At 37.4% G+C, this 14,375-nt stretch overlaps 1 protein-coding gene across 3 annotated transcripts in view; it reads left to right on the top strand.

Moving 5' to 3' along the window:
• RGS20 (regulator of G protein signaling 20) overlaps nucleotides 1-9,819 on the top strand; it is a 34,876-nt gene extending 25,057 nt beyond the window's left edge. For all 3 annotated transcript variants that reach the window (XM_063168819.1, XM_063168809.1, XM_063168800.1), the window contains 4 exons: nucleotides 2,335-2,483; nucleotides 6,522-6,608; nucleotides 7,463-7,697; nucleotides 8,904-9,819. In XM_063168819.1, coding sequence (XP_063024889.1) covers nucleotides 2,335-2,483; nucleotides 6,522-6,608; nucleotides 7,463-7,697; nucleotides 8,904-9,092 — 660 coding nt within the window. In that variant the 3' untranslated portion in view covers nucleotides 9,093-9,819. The remainder of the gene's footprint in view (nucleotides 1-2,334; nucleotides 2,484-6,521; nucleotides 6,609-7,462; nucleotides 7,698-8,903) is intronic.
• Nucleotides 9,820-14,375: the final 4,556 nt, after the last annotated feature.

The raw sequence follows: 14,375 nt of genomic DNA on the forward strand, positions 1-14,375 counted from the left end.
TACATACATAAAATAAAGCTCTTTTGAAGTGAGATAAACAGTGCTGAGATAGATCACTTATTGCTTGTTCTGTGTGACCAGCCTGACATGGTTTTGTCCTATGGGACTTAGTATTAAGTGCACCAAAGGAGTTTCTACAACTCTGTAATAACCTGCACCACTGCTCAGCTCTCTACCTTGCCATCCTGTAACATGGACCCTGGATCATATTTAGCCCAGGCCAACTCATTATTAATATGAATTAGAGATATGAATGTGTGAACATAAATTACCTCAGAACTAAGAGTGGATGTATTAGGTTATATAAACAGCACATGTCTGTGTGCTGAATCCAAGTGACATTTTTCTAATCAATAAAAATAGTTTACTGTCCAAAGCAGCCTGAAATATTGTTAGATATATGATCCTTCAAAAAATGTTTTATATGCTATCACTCTCTAATTGAAATGTGAAAATGCTCCATTTAGAAAAGTACAGGTATCCGTAAGGAAATTAATACTTATTCATTCCATTCATGTGAATCTGAATCTGATAGGAAGAAATCTGAATCTAAAAATACATTCTACATTTCAGTGATCCTTTCACATTTTGAAATAAGAAAAGTTGGGGAGGGACAGTTGGAAGCTATGTTATTTTTTCTGATTTTCTATTTCTGGTCATTTAGGCATTGCTTGTCAGATTGGGCCTTCAGAGTTTTAAAATGGATTGTAGTTTCTGTCTATATTGTTGTTCTTGTATTTTATTCCTCCTGCTACACAGGTGCATCTTCTGCTACCGTGTCATGCATTTGTCTCTTGGGAGAGTGGGCGGTTCTCACAAATACGAAAATTATTAAGCTCTACAAGACAGAAATAAATTCAACATTGAAAAAACCACAGTAGCCAAAGTGCAGCAAAATGTAATGCTGCACTCTGCTAAAAAAACGTTCTTTCTTCTCCTGACACTTCTGTTGGGTCCATGACACCATCTGTACAATCCCCCTCAAGTAAAGACAGGAGTTTTTCCTAAACCTGGATGAACATTTTAGAAAGAAAAGCTTTTAACCCCCAAGTATTTATCTTATTAGATTCAAGTCTGATATTATAGATGAAAAAAAGAATTCAAAATTGGTAGCAGTTAATTTTAATTCCCCTACAATTGTCATGCCTCAAAAGAAGGTTTAGCAACCTGAAACAAATCTACACACAAAGGGATGTCGTGACACAGGAGGATGACTAGCTATGTATCCAAAAATCAAATACAAATAAGATTAAGAAAGCCATACTAATCTTTGTACAAGCTAGCATTTCATCTCTCAAAGACATCTGTCACTTACATATGGCACAACTTTCAGCATAACAGGGAGAGCACTATTAAGTGCTGTAGAGCAAATGTGAAGCTCAGAGATAGGTCAGAAACGAACAGGGACCTCAAGGGGACTTGTCATTTCATCAACAACACTTATCTGCACAGTCTGCAAAATGCAGTCTCCAAAAAGGCTTCCTACAACTGTGCAAAAAACCAACCAGTGCATCCACCAAAAACTGTTTCATGCTGTCTTCAGCTGGGGGGCTCAGTGAAAACCATGTAATTATTAACATCTAGTTTTGTGTTTCATCCTCACCTTCACAGAAGCACAGAGACAAACGTTTTTAAAAACTGTGGCTGTCAGACCTTCAATGGAGAAATGAGTATTGGCCCTTCACCCTTTGCTACAAAGGGAGCCAGCAGGTTTAAGACATCCTCAGTATTCACCAAAGGCCAGATTTTCAGGAGAGCTCAGGTGTCTCACTCAAGGATCATGAAGCCTGTGAGTTGGCTAATCAGGGGGAAAAAAGAAAGAATAAAGAAAGAAAAAAGAAAGAAAAAAGAAAGAAAAAAGAAAGAAAAAAGAAAGAAAAAAGAAAGAAAAAAGAAAGAAAAAAGAAAGAAAAAAGAAAGAAAAAAGAAAGAAAAAAGAAAGAGAGGTCCTAACTACTTCTATTCTGTATGACTATCCTTAGGATGGCCTTCAAGTCAAAACCTCAGGAAACCCTTTCAACTCCTGGGCTGATACACCTCTGTGCCAAGAGCTCTAGCTCTCCAAGACCCCTCACTTGTACCTTTTGCTCTCATTGCATTCCCAGGCACCTGAAGAATTCATTAGCCCTTTGCCTTCCATCACAGCACTTAAATGAGTGAATCTTCCAAAGGATTCAACACCTTAAAACTTCCATGGGGGAAAATCAGTGACTTAGCTTTTTAGTTCCCTTGAGGCTGTGGCCTTCAGCACTTCTGGGTAGGACTTTTAAAGCAAACAAAAAAGGAAAAGAGAGAGAGATGTTTCTCACTCGCCCCTTTGTTTGTTGCTTGCAGCCCATGGGATCAGAGAGGACGGAGATCCGCAAACGGCAGATGGCGGCGACCCCGGAGAGCCCAGGGGCTGCACAGGCCCAGCTCAGCACGGGGAACCGAGGCTCCAATGCCTGCTGCTTTTGCTGGTGCTGCTGCTGCAGCTGCTCATGGTAACCCCTCTCATTCAAACCTCTAGGGAACACAATAGCAGGGAAGGGACACGTAGCTCCTGCACAGGACAACATAAGCCAATGAAAAAAAATTGTATAATTCTGCAGATCTGGGACACAAAGAGATTGCTGTGCTCTACCACTAGACACAACCCTCTACTCCAGCGTACTCCTTCTTTCCCCTGCCATTGAAATAACAGATTTTAAAAGAAATATCTGTACAGTATCTCTATTGCTCTTTTTTTGTCAATATTGTGCAATGTCTGTTTTGTGCTAACCTCAGCACTGAGCTTCACCAAGTGCTCCCACTAAAAACTGAAAGCATTACCAGAATATGTCAGAGGTTTATTTTTAGATTTGGGCCTTGGCAATCAGCACCAAAGGTGTTAAATGGAGGTAGGGAAGGTGGAAGAATTTTTAGGTCAAAAAATGAATAAGCAGGTGCCCAGCACATTTCTTTTCCCCTGAAGGTAACTGGATCTGTTGTCATTAATTAGTATTGCCAACTCATGGCACCTGCAACTCATATGAAGATAATCATTGGGACCAGAAACTTTAAACACTGTGGGTATTTGCTGAAGTTAAGAAGCAAAGCAGAAAAAAATTCAGAAAAAACCCCACTACAAAAGTCCTACTCCTGTTAAGGAAGAGAATTTATCAATCAAAGCAAAAGAGGAGGAATCACTTGATTCCTAAATTAACAATGTGTTCACCTTCACTTTCTTACCAGCTCCTTCAGATCCAAGTGATTTCATTCTAAATTGAAGCCAATCTTCCCATACTCAAAATCCCTGTATCTGGTTAGGGCAAAGTGTTACCTCATGGGTAAGAGTAGAACTTGCATTCAAGTAAACAAAAGTCTTAAACAGCCATAGAGTTTAGCCAAAATTCTGACAGCAAGTACATCCTTCTTAGAGATTAACTATCCACCACATAAACACTTCAGAGCAAGCAAACCTGACACTGAGATGATGGAAAGAGGTCACAAATAACCTTACAGCCTGGGCTAGGAATCTATTCCACTAGTGTTGTTTTCCAATAGCATCTTGTGGCAAATGCTTTGGAGAACACCATTAGAAGGCAAGGAAAGAACAGACTGATAATTTCCTTGCTGTTGGTACTCAGCTCATCAGAAGCCAAGACACACCGGATTCTGCCCTCCCTAATGCAAATAGTGAATATTTTGCAAGGACAAAAGGCTGCTTGGAGGTTTGGGGTTTTTTGTGAGATGCCAAGAACTCAGGCTCTGATCCTACCAAGCTTTTCAGCAAGTGCTTAAAGGTGAACCAAGGTAGAATTTAGAGGGATATTAACACTGCCTGTACAGGATCAGTTTGTGTCCTATTGCATGTATGTTAAATCATCCCACACAAATTCCAATGCCATTTCAACAGCTGTCCAGTGCAATTGCAAGTGGCTCAGTCCAGAGCTGCATTACACAAAAATGGTTTTCAGTTAAATGAAAAAATAAGACACATTTATCTACTACGTCATAGTATATAAAATTTGCATTTTACCTTTTAAATTGTTGATAAAGTACTTTCTTTTTGTGATTTTACCTGATATTTTCCAGGATGCTCATTTTCTGTGTATCTCACCATTCAAACAATTCAAAGAAAGCAATTTACTCAATAGGGTTTGTGAAAGTACCCAGATTTCATGATGCTTATAATTCCTATTAGCATTTCAGAATCATCTGGGCAACCAATACAGGCTCAGAAACAGAGTAGCTTGTTTCAGCTTTAAAATAATTTCTGATTTTTTTTGAAACAATTGTTTTCTAGTAGCAAGAAATGCAAAACAAACCGTAATTAAGCTATTTATGTTCCCCATTCATAGACCATTTCCTCAAAATAGCCTAAGCTCTTGGAACAGAAAGATTATGAATAGGAATAAAAATAACAGTCTCCATGAGTCATGCTGCTGAGCTGCTGAACATCCAATATTCAGCATATTGTAATAGTAGATTTAGAATGAACTGAAATGAGTCTCTCAGCTGGATGCTCAGAGCCTGTGTTCATTCCTGCAGTCAAACCCAAACCTCCAGCCTGTTACTCTTCCAGATCCCGAGAGGATACAGTACTGCACTACTCTCTTTATTGTTTACTTGTACATTTCTAGGGAAAGAGCCTGCCTGTAAGCAATTTTCTGAAGCATGGCATGTTCTCTTAGGGAGGCTTTTGTTATTTCTTTGGTCTTTTTCCTTTTCTGTGCATTATCACATAAGACTGTATTCCTTTCTGTTGGATCTGTTGTGTCCCCTCAATCCAAAAATAGTTCTGATAAGAGTATCACTGCCTGCCTGTGTGTGAGAATACATATCACTTTACATATTCAAAAAATGCCAGAACCACTGGTAAAAAGGGTAGTAAAGGTTTGAGACCCATATAACCTAACAGAAAAAAGAACTAGCATTACTACTTACATTTTTCTCTTTTTTTTTTCTTTAAAGGTAAATTGACATAGTTCATTGGTTTGAACATATGGTTCAGATATTGCTGAAAAAAAAAGTGTTTGCACTATCTGCTCTCCATCTCAACAATAGAAAAGCTTTCCTATATCTTCCACACATGGACTGCTGTGGCAAAGAGAAAAGTAGGTCTCTGCAGATTATGGACTAATGGTAGACAAAGACAGAGAAGGAGATGCCCAGTAAACAATAAGGCTGCAAATAAGAGTTGGCCAAGAGTTTAGAATGCAAAACAGGCAGAAAAATCCACTGGTTTAACCAAAAACCTTCCTAGAGATAAATGAGATTCTTAGAGATTAAGGCAGCAAAACTTAGAACATTAGCATGAAAGAAAGGTAGGATACAAAGGAAGAAATTAAGTTTGGTATTTCCCTAGAAGTTATAGCAACTGTGTTGCCTTGTTTCAGCTGGAGGACCCGTTTCATATAAATAACAGGCAATACAAAATATAAAAACACAGGGACCTTTTCTTCTTGACATATTTTAAGTAGCTTTACAGATTATATGATAGCATGTGTGTATGCATATGAATTTCTCACTAAGCTACCATAGCTTGGATGAACTGAATGTAGTCCCCACTCCCAAAAAAACTCCAAAAATTCCATTTTCAAATCCAGTTTCAAATGAAAATTAATCATCTAAAACCACAAAAGAAATTTTTAAGAACTAGAGCTATCTTAACTAACATTTGATGAAAGAAGCAGGAGTTCACAGCTACAGGACATCAAAAACTGTCAGCGATCACTAGTGACTGCATCAAACTTTGTTTTTGTAATGCTACAAACAAGTGTTTCCATTCAGACATACTCAAAATGGTATTCAGCAATGACAGACCTGCTCTTTGTGCTCCAGATCTCACATTTTGACACATGTATTAGCAATTTGCTAAGATGCAATCAATCACCTCACAATCTGGCTGTATCTACATCTGAACTCTGAAAGTGCTTACCCTTCCAAAACCACATAGTCTTTAGTCTTTAGTTCACTTAAATCTTGTGTCCTGCTTCTGAACTCTGGCTTTCCTTTCATTGTATCACCATTCCAAACCAGAGTGTTGGCCCTCATCACAACTGAGGAGAAAAAAAATGCTAACAAACAAATCCAAACCCACCTACCTTGAAACCTAACTCATATAAAACCAGTGCATCAGGTCCAGCTTAAGTAAAAGCATTGCACTGAGCATACACACTACAAAAAACAGAGAATAAATAGATTTGGTGTGTGACAAAGGGTATGCATCATGCATCCCATACACATTTGTGTGTGTGTATATATATCTATAGAATTGGACCTGACAATCCTTATGGGTCCCTTCAACTTCAGATATTTTATGGAACTATGTTCCTTCTGTAGAAAATCTGCATTATAGAATACTAAACAGCTTTCAGCTACACTCAAGGTTTATACAATTGTAAAAATAAGGTCAGAATGTAACTGTGGGTAATGTGTCTATCATTAGCTGCTGTCCTTTTAGAATTTTTATTTTTAGTATAGAAGGAAAAGTGTCTGGTGTATGTTCAGCGTTTTTCTCTACAAAGTTGACTAAAACTTTGTTTGCTACTTTTCAGTCTTACTGTTAGAAATCAAGAAGAAGAGAGAGCAAGGAGAACATCTCATGAGCTCCAAGCAGAGGGTATTCCAAACTGTGAGGAAAGGTATGGTCTTTATTAAGTGTTCTGTCAAGCTAAAATGAAACAAACCCAAAAAGCCATACTAAGTAATTGCAATAGTTTACCTGAAATATGAAAATAACTATTATCTACTTGTCATTTACACCCAATTTGCAAGTCACCTGTTTACCTCCTAATGAACCAAAGGTCTGATCTATAATCATTCATTTCATTTCACTTCAATCACTTCATTTATATGCAGCATGTAAGCACATCCCCACTCCCATGACAAATTAAAACCAGCATTGTAAACTGAAATTTTACCCTTTTTCCTGAAATAATTTAAAAATACATCTGTTCCCACCCAGCAAGTATGCAATGAGCTTAACCAGCAGTGCTCAGCCTTACAAAAATAATAAACTAGAGCTTAAATCCTCCCAAAAGTCAGGCAACAGTTTTTTCAGAAATGCTCAAACAGGTAAAAGCACCTGCAAAATGGTAACATACAGGTGGGTGCCTTTCAAAGGGTTTAAATCATTGCTTCTTTATATGTATTTTCATTCAATTTTTAACCATAATTTAACAAGGAATATTAGGGATAGAAAAAATGTCCAGCTGTTACACGGGTACTTCTTTGTTACAATTACTCTGAGCACTAGCAATTTCTGCATCAAAGCAGAGGCAATCACCTGCATCTGAGCTTTTGATAAGCACACTTTCAAAAAACATCTTATAAATGTGTTTACACGAGTTTGCACTTGGGTGGCTGAAACGAGGAATCATAACCCCATGAACCTCACAATTTTGTTCCATTGTGAGGGCAGATGCCTCCTGCCAGCTGCAAACAGCTTCAGTAACAATCATTCATTTCTCTCCTCTTGCTCTTCTTCCTCCTTAAGCCCTGCTCCCACTCTTGAAGAAGTAAATGCCTGGGCTCAATCATTTGACAAGTTGATGCTCACTCCAGCTGGCAGAAATGCTTTTCGTGAATTTCTGCGAACAGAATTCAGCGAGGAAAACATGCTTTTCTGGATGGCCTGTGAGGAACTAAAACAAGAATCCAACAAAAGCGTCATTGAAGAAAAAGCAAGACTAATTTATGAAGATTATATTTCTATCCTCTCTCCAAAGGAGGTATATTGCTTTCCTTAATACATTCTTTGATGTTTCTTTGCACAGTTAGTTCTAACATGTGTTTAAAGCAACAGCAATACTTAGGGAGAATTGTCCCCCGCCCCCCACATTCCACTGCCATCATGTAGATATTTAGGGGAAGAAGGCACCCACCATTGAGGTGAGATGGTCAAAACTTTCATTGGTTGTAAGGAAGTTCTTCCTATGCTACCCTGCCATGCTGATGTGGAATTTTTAGTTTGAGGCACAAATATATGGCTGATCACATTCACCTTGCCCAACTCAAATTTTATTTGTTGGACAAATCAGTTTCTTTTCTCCTTACACTCAGAGGAGGGTGTATACATTTCTCCAAAAGCACAGTAACCACAAATAGTGTCATTTTCAAAGACAAATTTCTCACAGAGCAGCTGACAAAATATGGCATAGAACAAACACAATTACTTCCCCAAAATTTTCAAAACTATTTTGCTGTTAGCAAATATGCCAAGTTTCAAAGACACCTCAGTACAGTTTGAATATAATCCTGCCAAGCAGGCTAGAATTTGAAACCTTTCAACATCCTTGCAAAATTGCAATTAAATTTTTTTTTTGTGCCAGCTATACTTATGTACTTATAAAAATGCTGTTTAAATCTACCCAGTCTGTTCCTGCAATACTAATGTCTCTCGACAGACACATAGGACCTGCAGGAAAAAAAAAAAATTACATTACTGTATGTTGTATGGAATCATTACATTGTGGTTCACATCAACTCACTCTGCTTTTTAACAGCAATTTGATTAAGAAACAGCTTCCCAGGTTACACTGTCCACCTGCGTCATACTCTTACTCCAAACTCAGCCTCTTTACAACAGCACCAACTCTCCAGGAAATGAACTGTCACAAAAAATTATAAATGCTCTCTACTACAGAGCAGGAAGTTGGTCTGGAAATAACCCATCAGTCTCAGTAATAATGGGATTGCAGACAGCCTTGTTCCAATAAGGTACCTCAGTGAGGACATTACCCATACTCAAGATATTACTCCACTCAAATTTTAACAGAATCATTTTTTGCAGAAGTTTATTTAGCAATTTTTACAGTCTTGTAGGACACCAGCTGAAATGCTTAAAAAAAGATGGCTTTTTCAACCAATGAATGAAAAATAAGACCCCACCTGTATTATTCACTATTATTTACATGACTTTCTATTTTAATACACAGGTCAGTCTGGACTCCAGAGTAAGAGAAGTTATTAACCGAAATATGCTGGAACCCTCACAACACACCTTTGATGACGCACAGCTTCAAATTTATACCTTAATGCACAGAGACTCTTACCCACGGTTTATGAACTCTGCTATTTATAAGGACTTGCTTCAGTCCTTGTCTGAAAAATCCACTGAAGCATAGAATTTTTTCTTAAATGTATTTATTTTAAAATAGACAGGACTCTGGGCTACAGAAATCCACAGGGAATTTAGAATTAATCAGATATTTACCTGAAAATAACTCAGGCAAGTTTTACTACAGACTGAAGAATTTAAATCCGCACAAAGCTCTGACACAATCAACTAAGTGCAGTTGCTGATTAAATTCAGTATTACTTTGCAAAAGGAAATGAAGATAATGAAGAAACCTTGTTCAAAAAATGCAGTATTTTTCCAAACACAGCAGACAATTCAGACACAAATTTATACCTTATGTCTGAGGTACAAATACCAACTGAGCATGAAACTACAACTGATTTTTAAGTGGCGTGTTAGAATTTTCTTGAAAATGAAACCAGTTGCCCCATCCACACTGCGACCAAAGTAAAAATATTACTGTCAATACTGTGTTACTCTAGGCACTGCCATCACACCTGGCATAGGTACACTCCACTTGTTTTGGTATCTTTAATGCATACATGGTGCACTAATGGAAACTGGCATGGCAATCTCAAGTTTATGAAAGTTATTGGTTGAAATAATGCTGCTTATAAAAAAAAATCTTTTGCTGAAGAATTGTTATTTTAGTACTAGAATCTGCTGAAAGCATTAAGTTCCCTTTGTTGATGTTCATAAAGTTAAATTATTTATTTCAGAGGAAGACAAGTCTGGGCATTCAGATTCCAAAATAAAGCACAAGAATTCTCACATATTTTTCTCTTCCCTCAGTAGGTGTTTGTAAAACCCTTCACTATTTGTTACCAAGATGATGACAGTTTCAACCAGCTTGGGTTTGTAAATATGAAATTCTCCCATTCCCTGACAGATCTTGTAAGGTTTCCATCACAGATATACACACAATTTATTTAATAAAAGCAGGAAGATGGAACTTGTGTTCTGATACAGCACCAGCTCTATCCAGTTACAAACCATGTTCATTTTCAGTATGCCCAAAGCATTACACTTAATTCCTGGTCATATCTCAAAATCAGTAATCACAGGAAATACTAGGAAGAAAGTAAGTTGAATCCACATAAACTATCTGTACATCTGTTACTCTAATGTCTTCTTTCTTTTAAACCACATGATCCACTACAATTCCACTACATTAAACTCTGGAGTTTATAGTGGATTTCCACTGAATTGTATTTTTCCCTGTGTATTTATTTAAATGAGCCAAATGACACGTACAGGTTGGGAAAAGGCATATGGGAAACAGAAAGACACAAAAAAATACCCCCAGAAAGGGGTACCAGACAGACAGAGCTCAGTGATGTGTACTGCAGCCTTTCCAAAACCTTCTCTTTGCCTGATTCCAGCACTATGGGAAATACAAAATGGGAACTTTCTCTAAAAAAAAAATGAAATGGGAAGAGCAAAATAGAATTTAAGAGATCAATTTAATTGTTTCCTTAATGCACTTGGCAGGTGACATGCTGTGCCCTTACTGTATTTTGAAGCACATGATGATTTGATTTTTTCAGTACGTCGCACCACAGGAGAAGAGCTGGTACATGGTAATTTATCAATGCTATGGGCTGGTTCAAGCCAGGCTAGATGGGCAACCTGGTCTAGAGGAAAGTGTTCCTGCCAGTGGGAATGGCACAAGATTAAGGTACCTTCCAACCCACATCATTTATGATTCTATAACCAGTTTTCATTATTTCCTTCCGACAACAAAACAGTATTCAACATGTCAGCACAAAAAAGTAAACAAAGAAAAACAGAGCAAAGCAAAGTTCTTTTGCCTGCTGTAGCACAGTGCTGGGTGAGTAAATTAAGAGGAAACCCTTCCATGCACCACTAAAGACAGTTCAGTTAATGTTCACCACTGCTTACCCTATCAATACTGCTTACCTCAGCTGAATTTCTATTTAACACACCCCGAGCACTACCAATACCATTTCAGTTTATGTAAAATATTACAATGTAAGTAGTAACTTCAACAAACCAACCAGGTATCTTCAAAAGGCAGCACTCATGAAGAGCCTGGAGTCAAACAGATGATACTGTATTTGTTTTAATCAGAGTGGGCAGGAGTGCTCTAAACCTCTGAGTTGACAAATAAAGTTTACCTAGGTCAAATTCAGCTTGTTGGAAAGATCATATGTACACATCAAAAAAAAAAAAAAACCTTCAAAGCATGTCACCTCACAAAATGGAGGATTTAATTTCTTTTAAGTTATCTCTCTTCCCTGCAAAGATACTTCATTAAAAGCTGGAAGACAGACTGAATGCTCATAGTCCATATCAAACTATATATTCTATTATTCTGCAAGGAAATGAAGAAAAAAAGATGTAATGAAGTTAAAGGGCAGAGAAAACTATATTGGTTTGGGCAGTTTTATGGCTAACACTAAATTATTTTAAAAAGAAAGTAATAATTTCTAAGCTTATTTTCCATGTGCCACAACTTCTAAGCAATGAACATTCTCTAGGTAATTTTCATTTTACTTCTGCATAACAATATGTTGACATTTGCAATGTGCATTCTTTCCTGAAATATCTTACCAAATCTTAATGCTGTGCTTTAGGCCTAGCCTTATACCCACCACCAGGAGCAGAATGCTGATACCTAGACATGCTGAGAATATCTCCTAAAAACCCAAACAACCCACTCCCTTAAATATCTTGTTATTTTGAGGCTGGTTAATGCTGGATTAATTAATGGCATGGAGGCAAGGAGGGGGGGAGGGGGAAGATGAAAACAAAAACCCACCCACACAGACAACCAATTTTTAATTACATTTCATTGCTATATACCTGCTCATGGTGCATAAACTTCTCAGGGCAAAAGAAAAGTGCACTGAAAAGGAAAAGTTTCCATAGACAAGTAGCTACATGAGTAGCAAGAGAAAATAATCATATTGACATAAGACATTATTTAATCATGTAAGAAATTATCACAAAATCAATTTATCCTAGGTTGAAAATGAGCACGGTTGGTTTGCCTTGGCATTTATCGAACTGCAGGATATCATTAAGCTGTAACAACTTTCCAGTCCACTGGCATTCTTCCTTCAATGTCTGCACATCATAAAGCACTAACTCCCACAGAACATGCACACTGTTAAAGACTGCTCTTTTCACCAGCCTGCTAAGCACTATTAAAATTGCATGGGCTCCTTCAGCCAACATACTGTGCTTTACAGTGACCTTTAAATTCCAAAGTCATTAGCACAGCACAAATGGAGAAAAAAAATATTCTAAAGGGCTCTACCATAAAAAATTAGATTAAAATTCATCCCAGAAGCATCATGTACTTAAGCAGTTTTGGATTACAAAGGATATCAGAAAAAAGATAAAGTGATGAGAAAGGCCATCACATCATAATGTTAAGTAATTTTTAAACAACTCCGCTGTAAGCAATTTTTAAGAACATGTGTCTTCTGCTATAAAAGGTATGAGTATTGTTTCAATGACATTATGAAAATTTTTTTTATACTAAGATTGTATCTAAATTAATCCCAAACTCTTTGAAATGGGAACAGAATTCAAGAGTAGTGATGATCTAGTGAAACAGAAGCTATCATACAGCTGTAAAAAATCGTGCTTAAAAGAAGTAAAACTCCTCAGGTTTGTTTATATGAATAACTAATATTTCAAGATCTATTTCCAGAGGCATGTTTTTGAAAGGTAATACAACCACATTTTACAGAATGAAGACTTCATGTTGATGAATTAAGTCCTGTCCAGCCTGGAAAGGGTTGTGAGTTTCAATTTAAAATTAATGTATGTGATCACAAGTGGAATCCTGAACTCCAGATAAAAACCAGGCCCTTCCTCAGGTCCACAAAAGCCAAGATCACTGGGCAGATGCTTCCCTTCTGCTCAGTGATAGTCAAAAAGAACAATTCAGTACAAGACAGTTTAAAACTCATACTTTCTCCTGAACAGGATAACAGAATATATGAGCAAATGTATTATATATGAGAAAATGTCTTCTAATGAAGGATCCAGAAGTTGTGTTTTCTGAGCAGCAGGATCCTCTAGCCTTGCTTACAGAAGAGTAGATCCTTAAACAAGACACACACATAAACACACACACACACACACTTCAGAAGGAATGCGGTCTCCTCTTTCTCTCTATTGGAATTGTGTACAAGCTACCTTAAATTGTGGGCCAACTCTGCTCCATCTGAGAGGATTCAGGTGTCCATAAAGGTAATAACCAAACCTGCTATTCTTAGATGGAGAGATTGATCACCAGTTCTGCTGGCATGTTTCAGTGCATGAAATACCCCAGAGTACTGGGTCAGTCATGGCACAACTGCAGCCCAGTAGACAAAGCTAGCCATGGAGAAATGAGACAGTCCCAGCCCCACCTTTGCATCCTCTTTGATACAGGAGGGCAATTTCAGACAGCTCTGAAAACTGCAGCAACTGTTGAACAGAGGTCCATCCAAAGATCAGTACTGGAAAGTTTTATTTTTGGATTTGGGTAACCAAAACAAAGCATGAATAGAACAGATGCATTAGATGCATTTTTGAATCTAGCTGTTGTACTCCATCCTTCACTGGGCAAAAGAAACAGTTCTTTTTACCATGGGGGCAGAAGAGAGAAGGATGAAGGCTGCTGCTCAGGTATCATCAGGTGAAATCACATTTTATTTCAACTCCCACTTGGATATACCTGCATCACAGAGAGTGCTACCACAGTTCTGGTTCTTTTAATATAGTCCAGATATAATCTGGTGACTAGAGAAAAACAATTACTACAATTTCTCAAAAGATATTTCTTTAAGTGTCACAATCAGACACTAAGATTAAAGGACACACAGTGTGAGGAAGCTTATGCAAACCAACCACTGCCTGCCCTGCATATGTATGCTGTGAACAGCTGCGGAAATTTAGGTCTACTTGGCACCCAATTTGCTGTCGTTTTTAACACAAGTTTTTGGACTTGTTCTTTTAGAAAGGTCCCCAAACAAAGCACTCTAATTGATAGTAAACAACTTTAATTTGTTTGTTGTCCTCAACAACTTGAAAAAAAAAATTACATCTTTCAGTAACTCTTAGGAAGCAATCCTGCCAATGGACCTACATACAGGTTAAAAATTAACCTATGCTGCTAGTAGAAAAAAATATTTTCTAGAAAGCATTAGCATAAGTTGAGTTACAATGTTTATATATAAAAATCTATTCAAGAAATTTAAATGCTAAGCAATTTTCTGCTTAAAAAAATCGTCTGTAACAAAACTTCTTCTATTTTAATAATTTGTATCCTTCAGCAGAAAAGCCACACTTCCTTGCATAAGCTGACTGG

The sequence above is a fragment of the Melospiza melodia genome, chromosome 1 (assembly GCF_035770615.1).
Source record: "Melospiza melodia melodia isolate bMelMel2 chromosome 1, bMelMel2.pri, whole genome shotgun sequence".
Lineage (NCBI taxonomy): Eukaryota > Metazoa > Chordata > Aves > Passeriformes > Passerellidae > Melospiza > Melospiza melodia.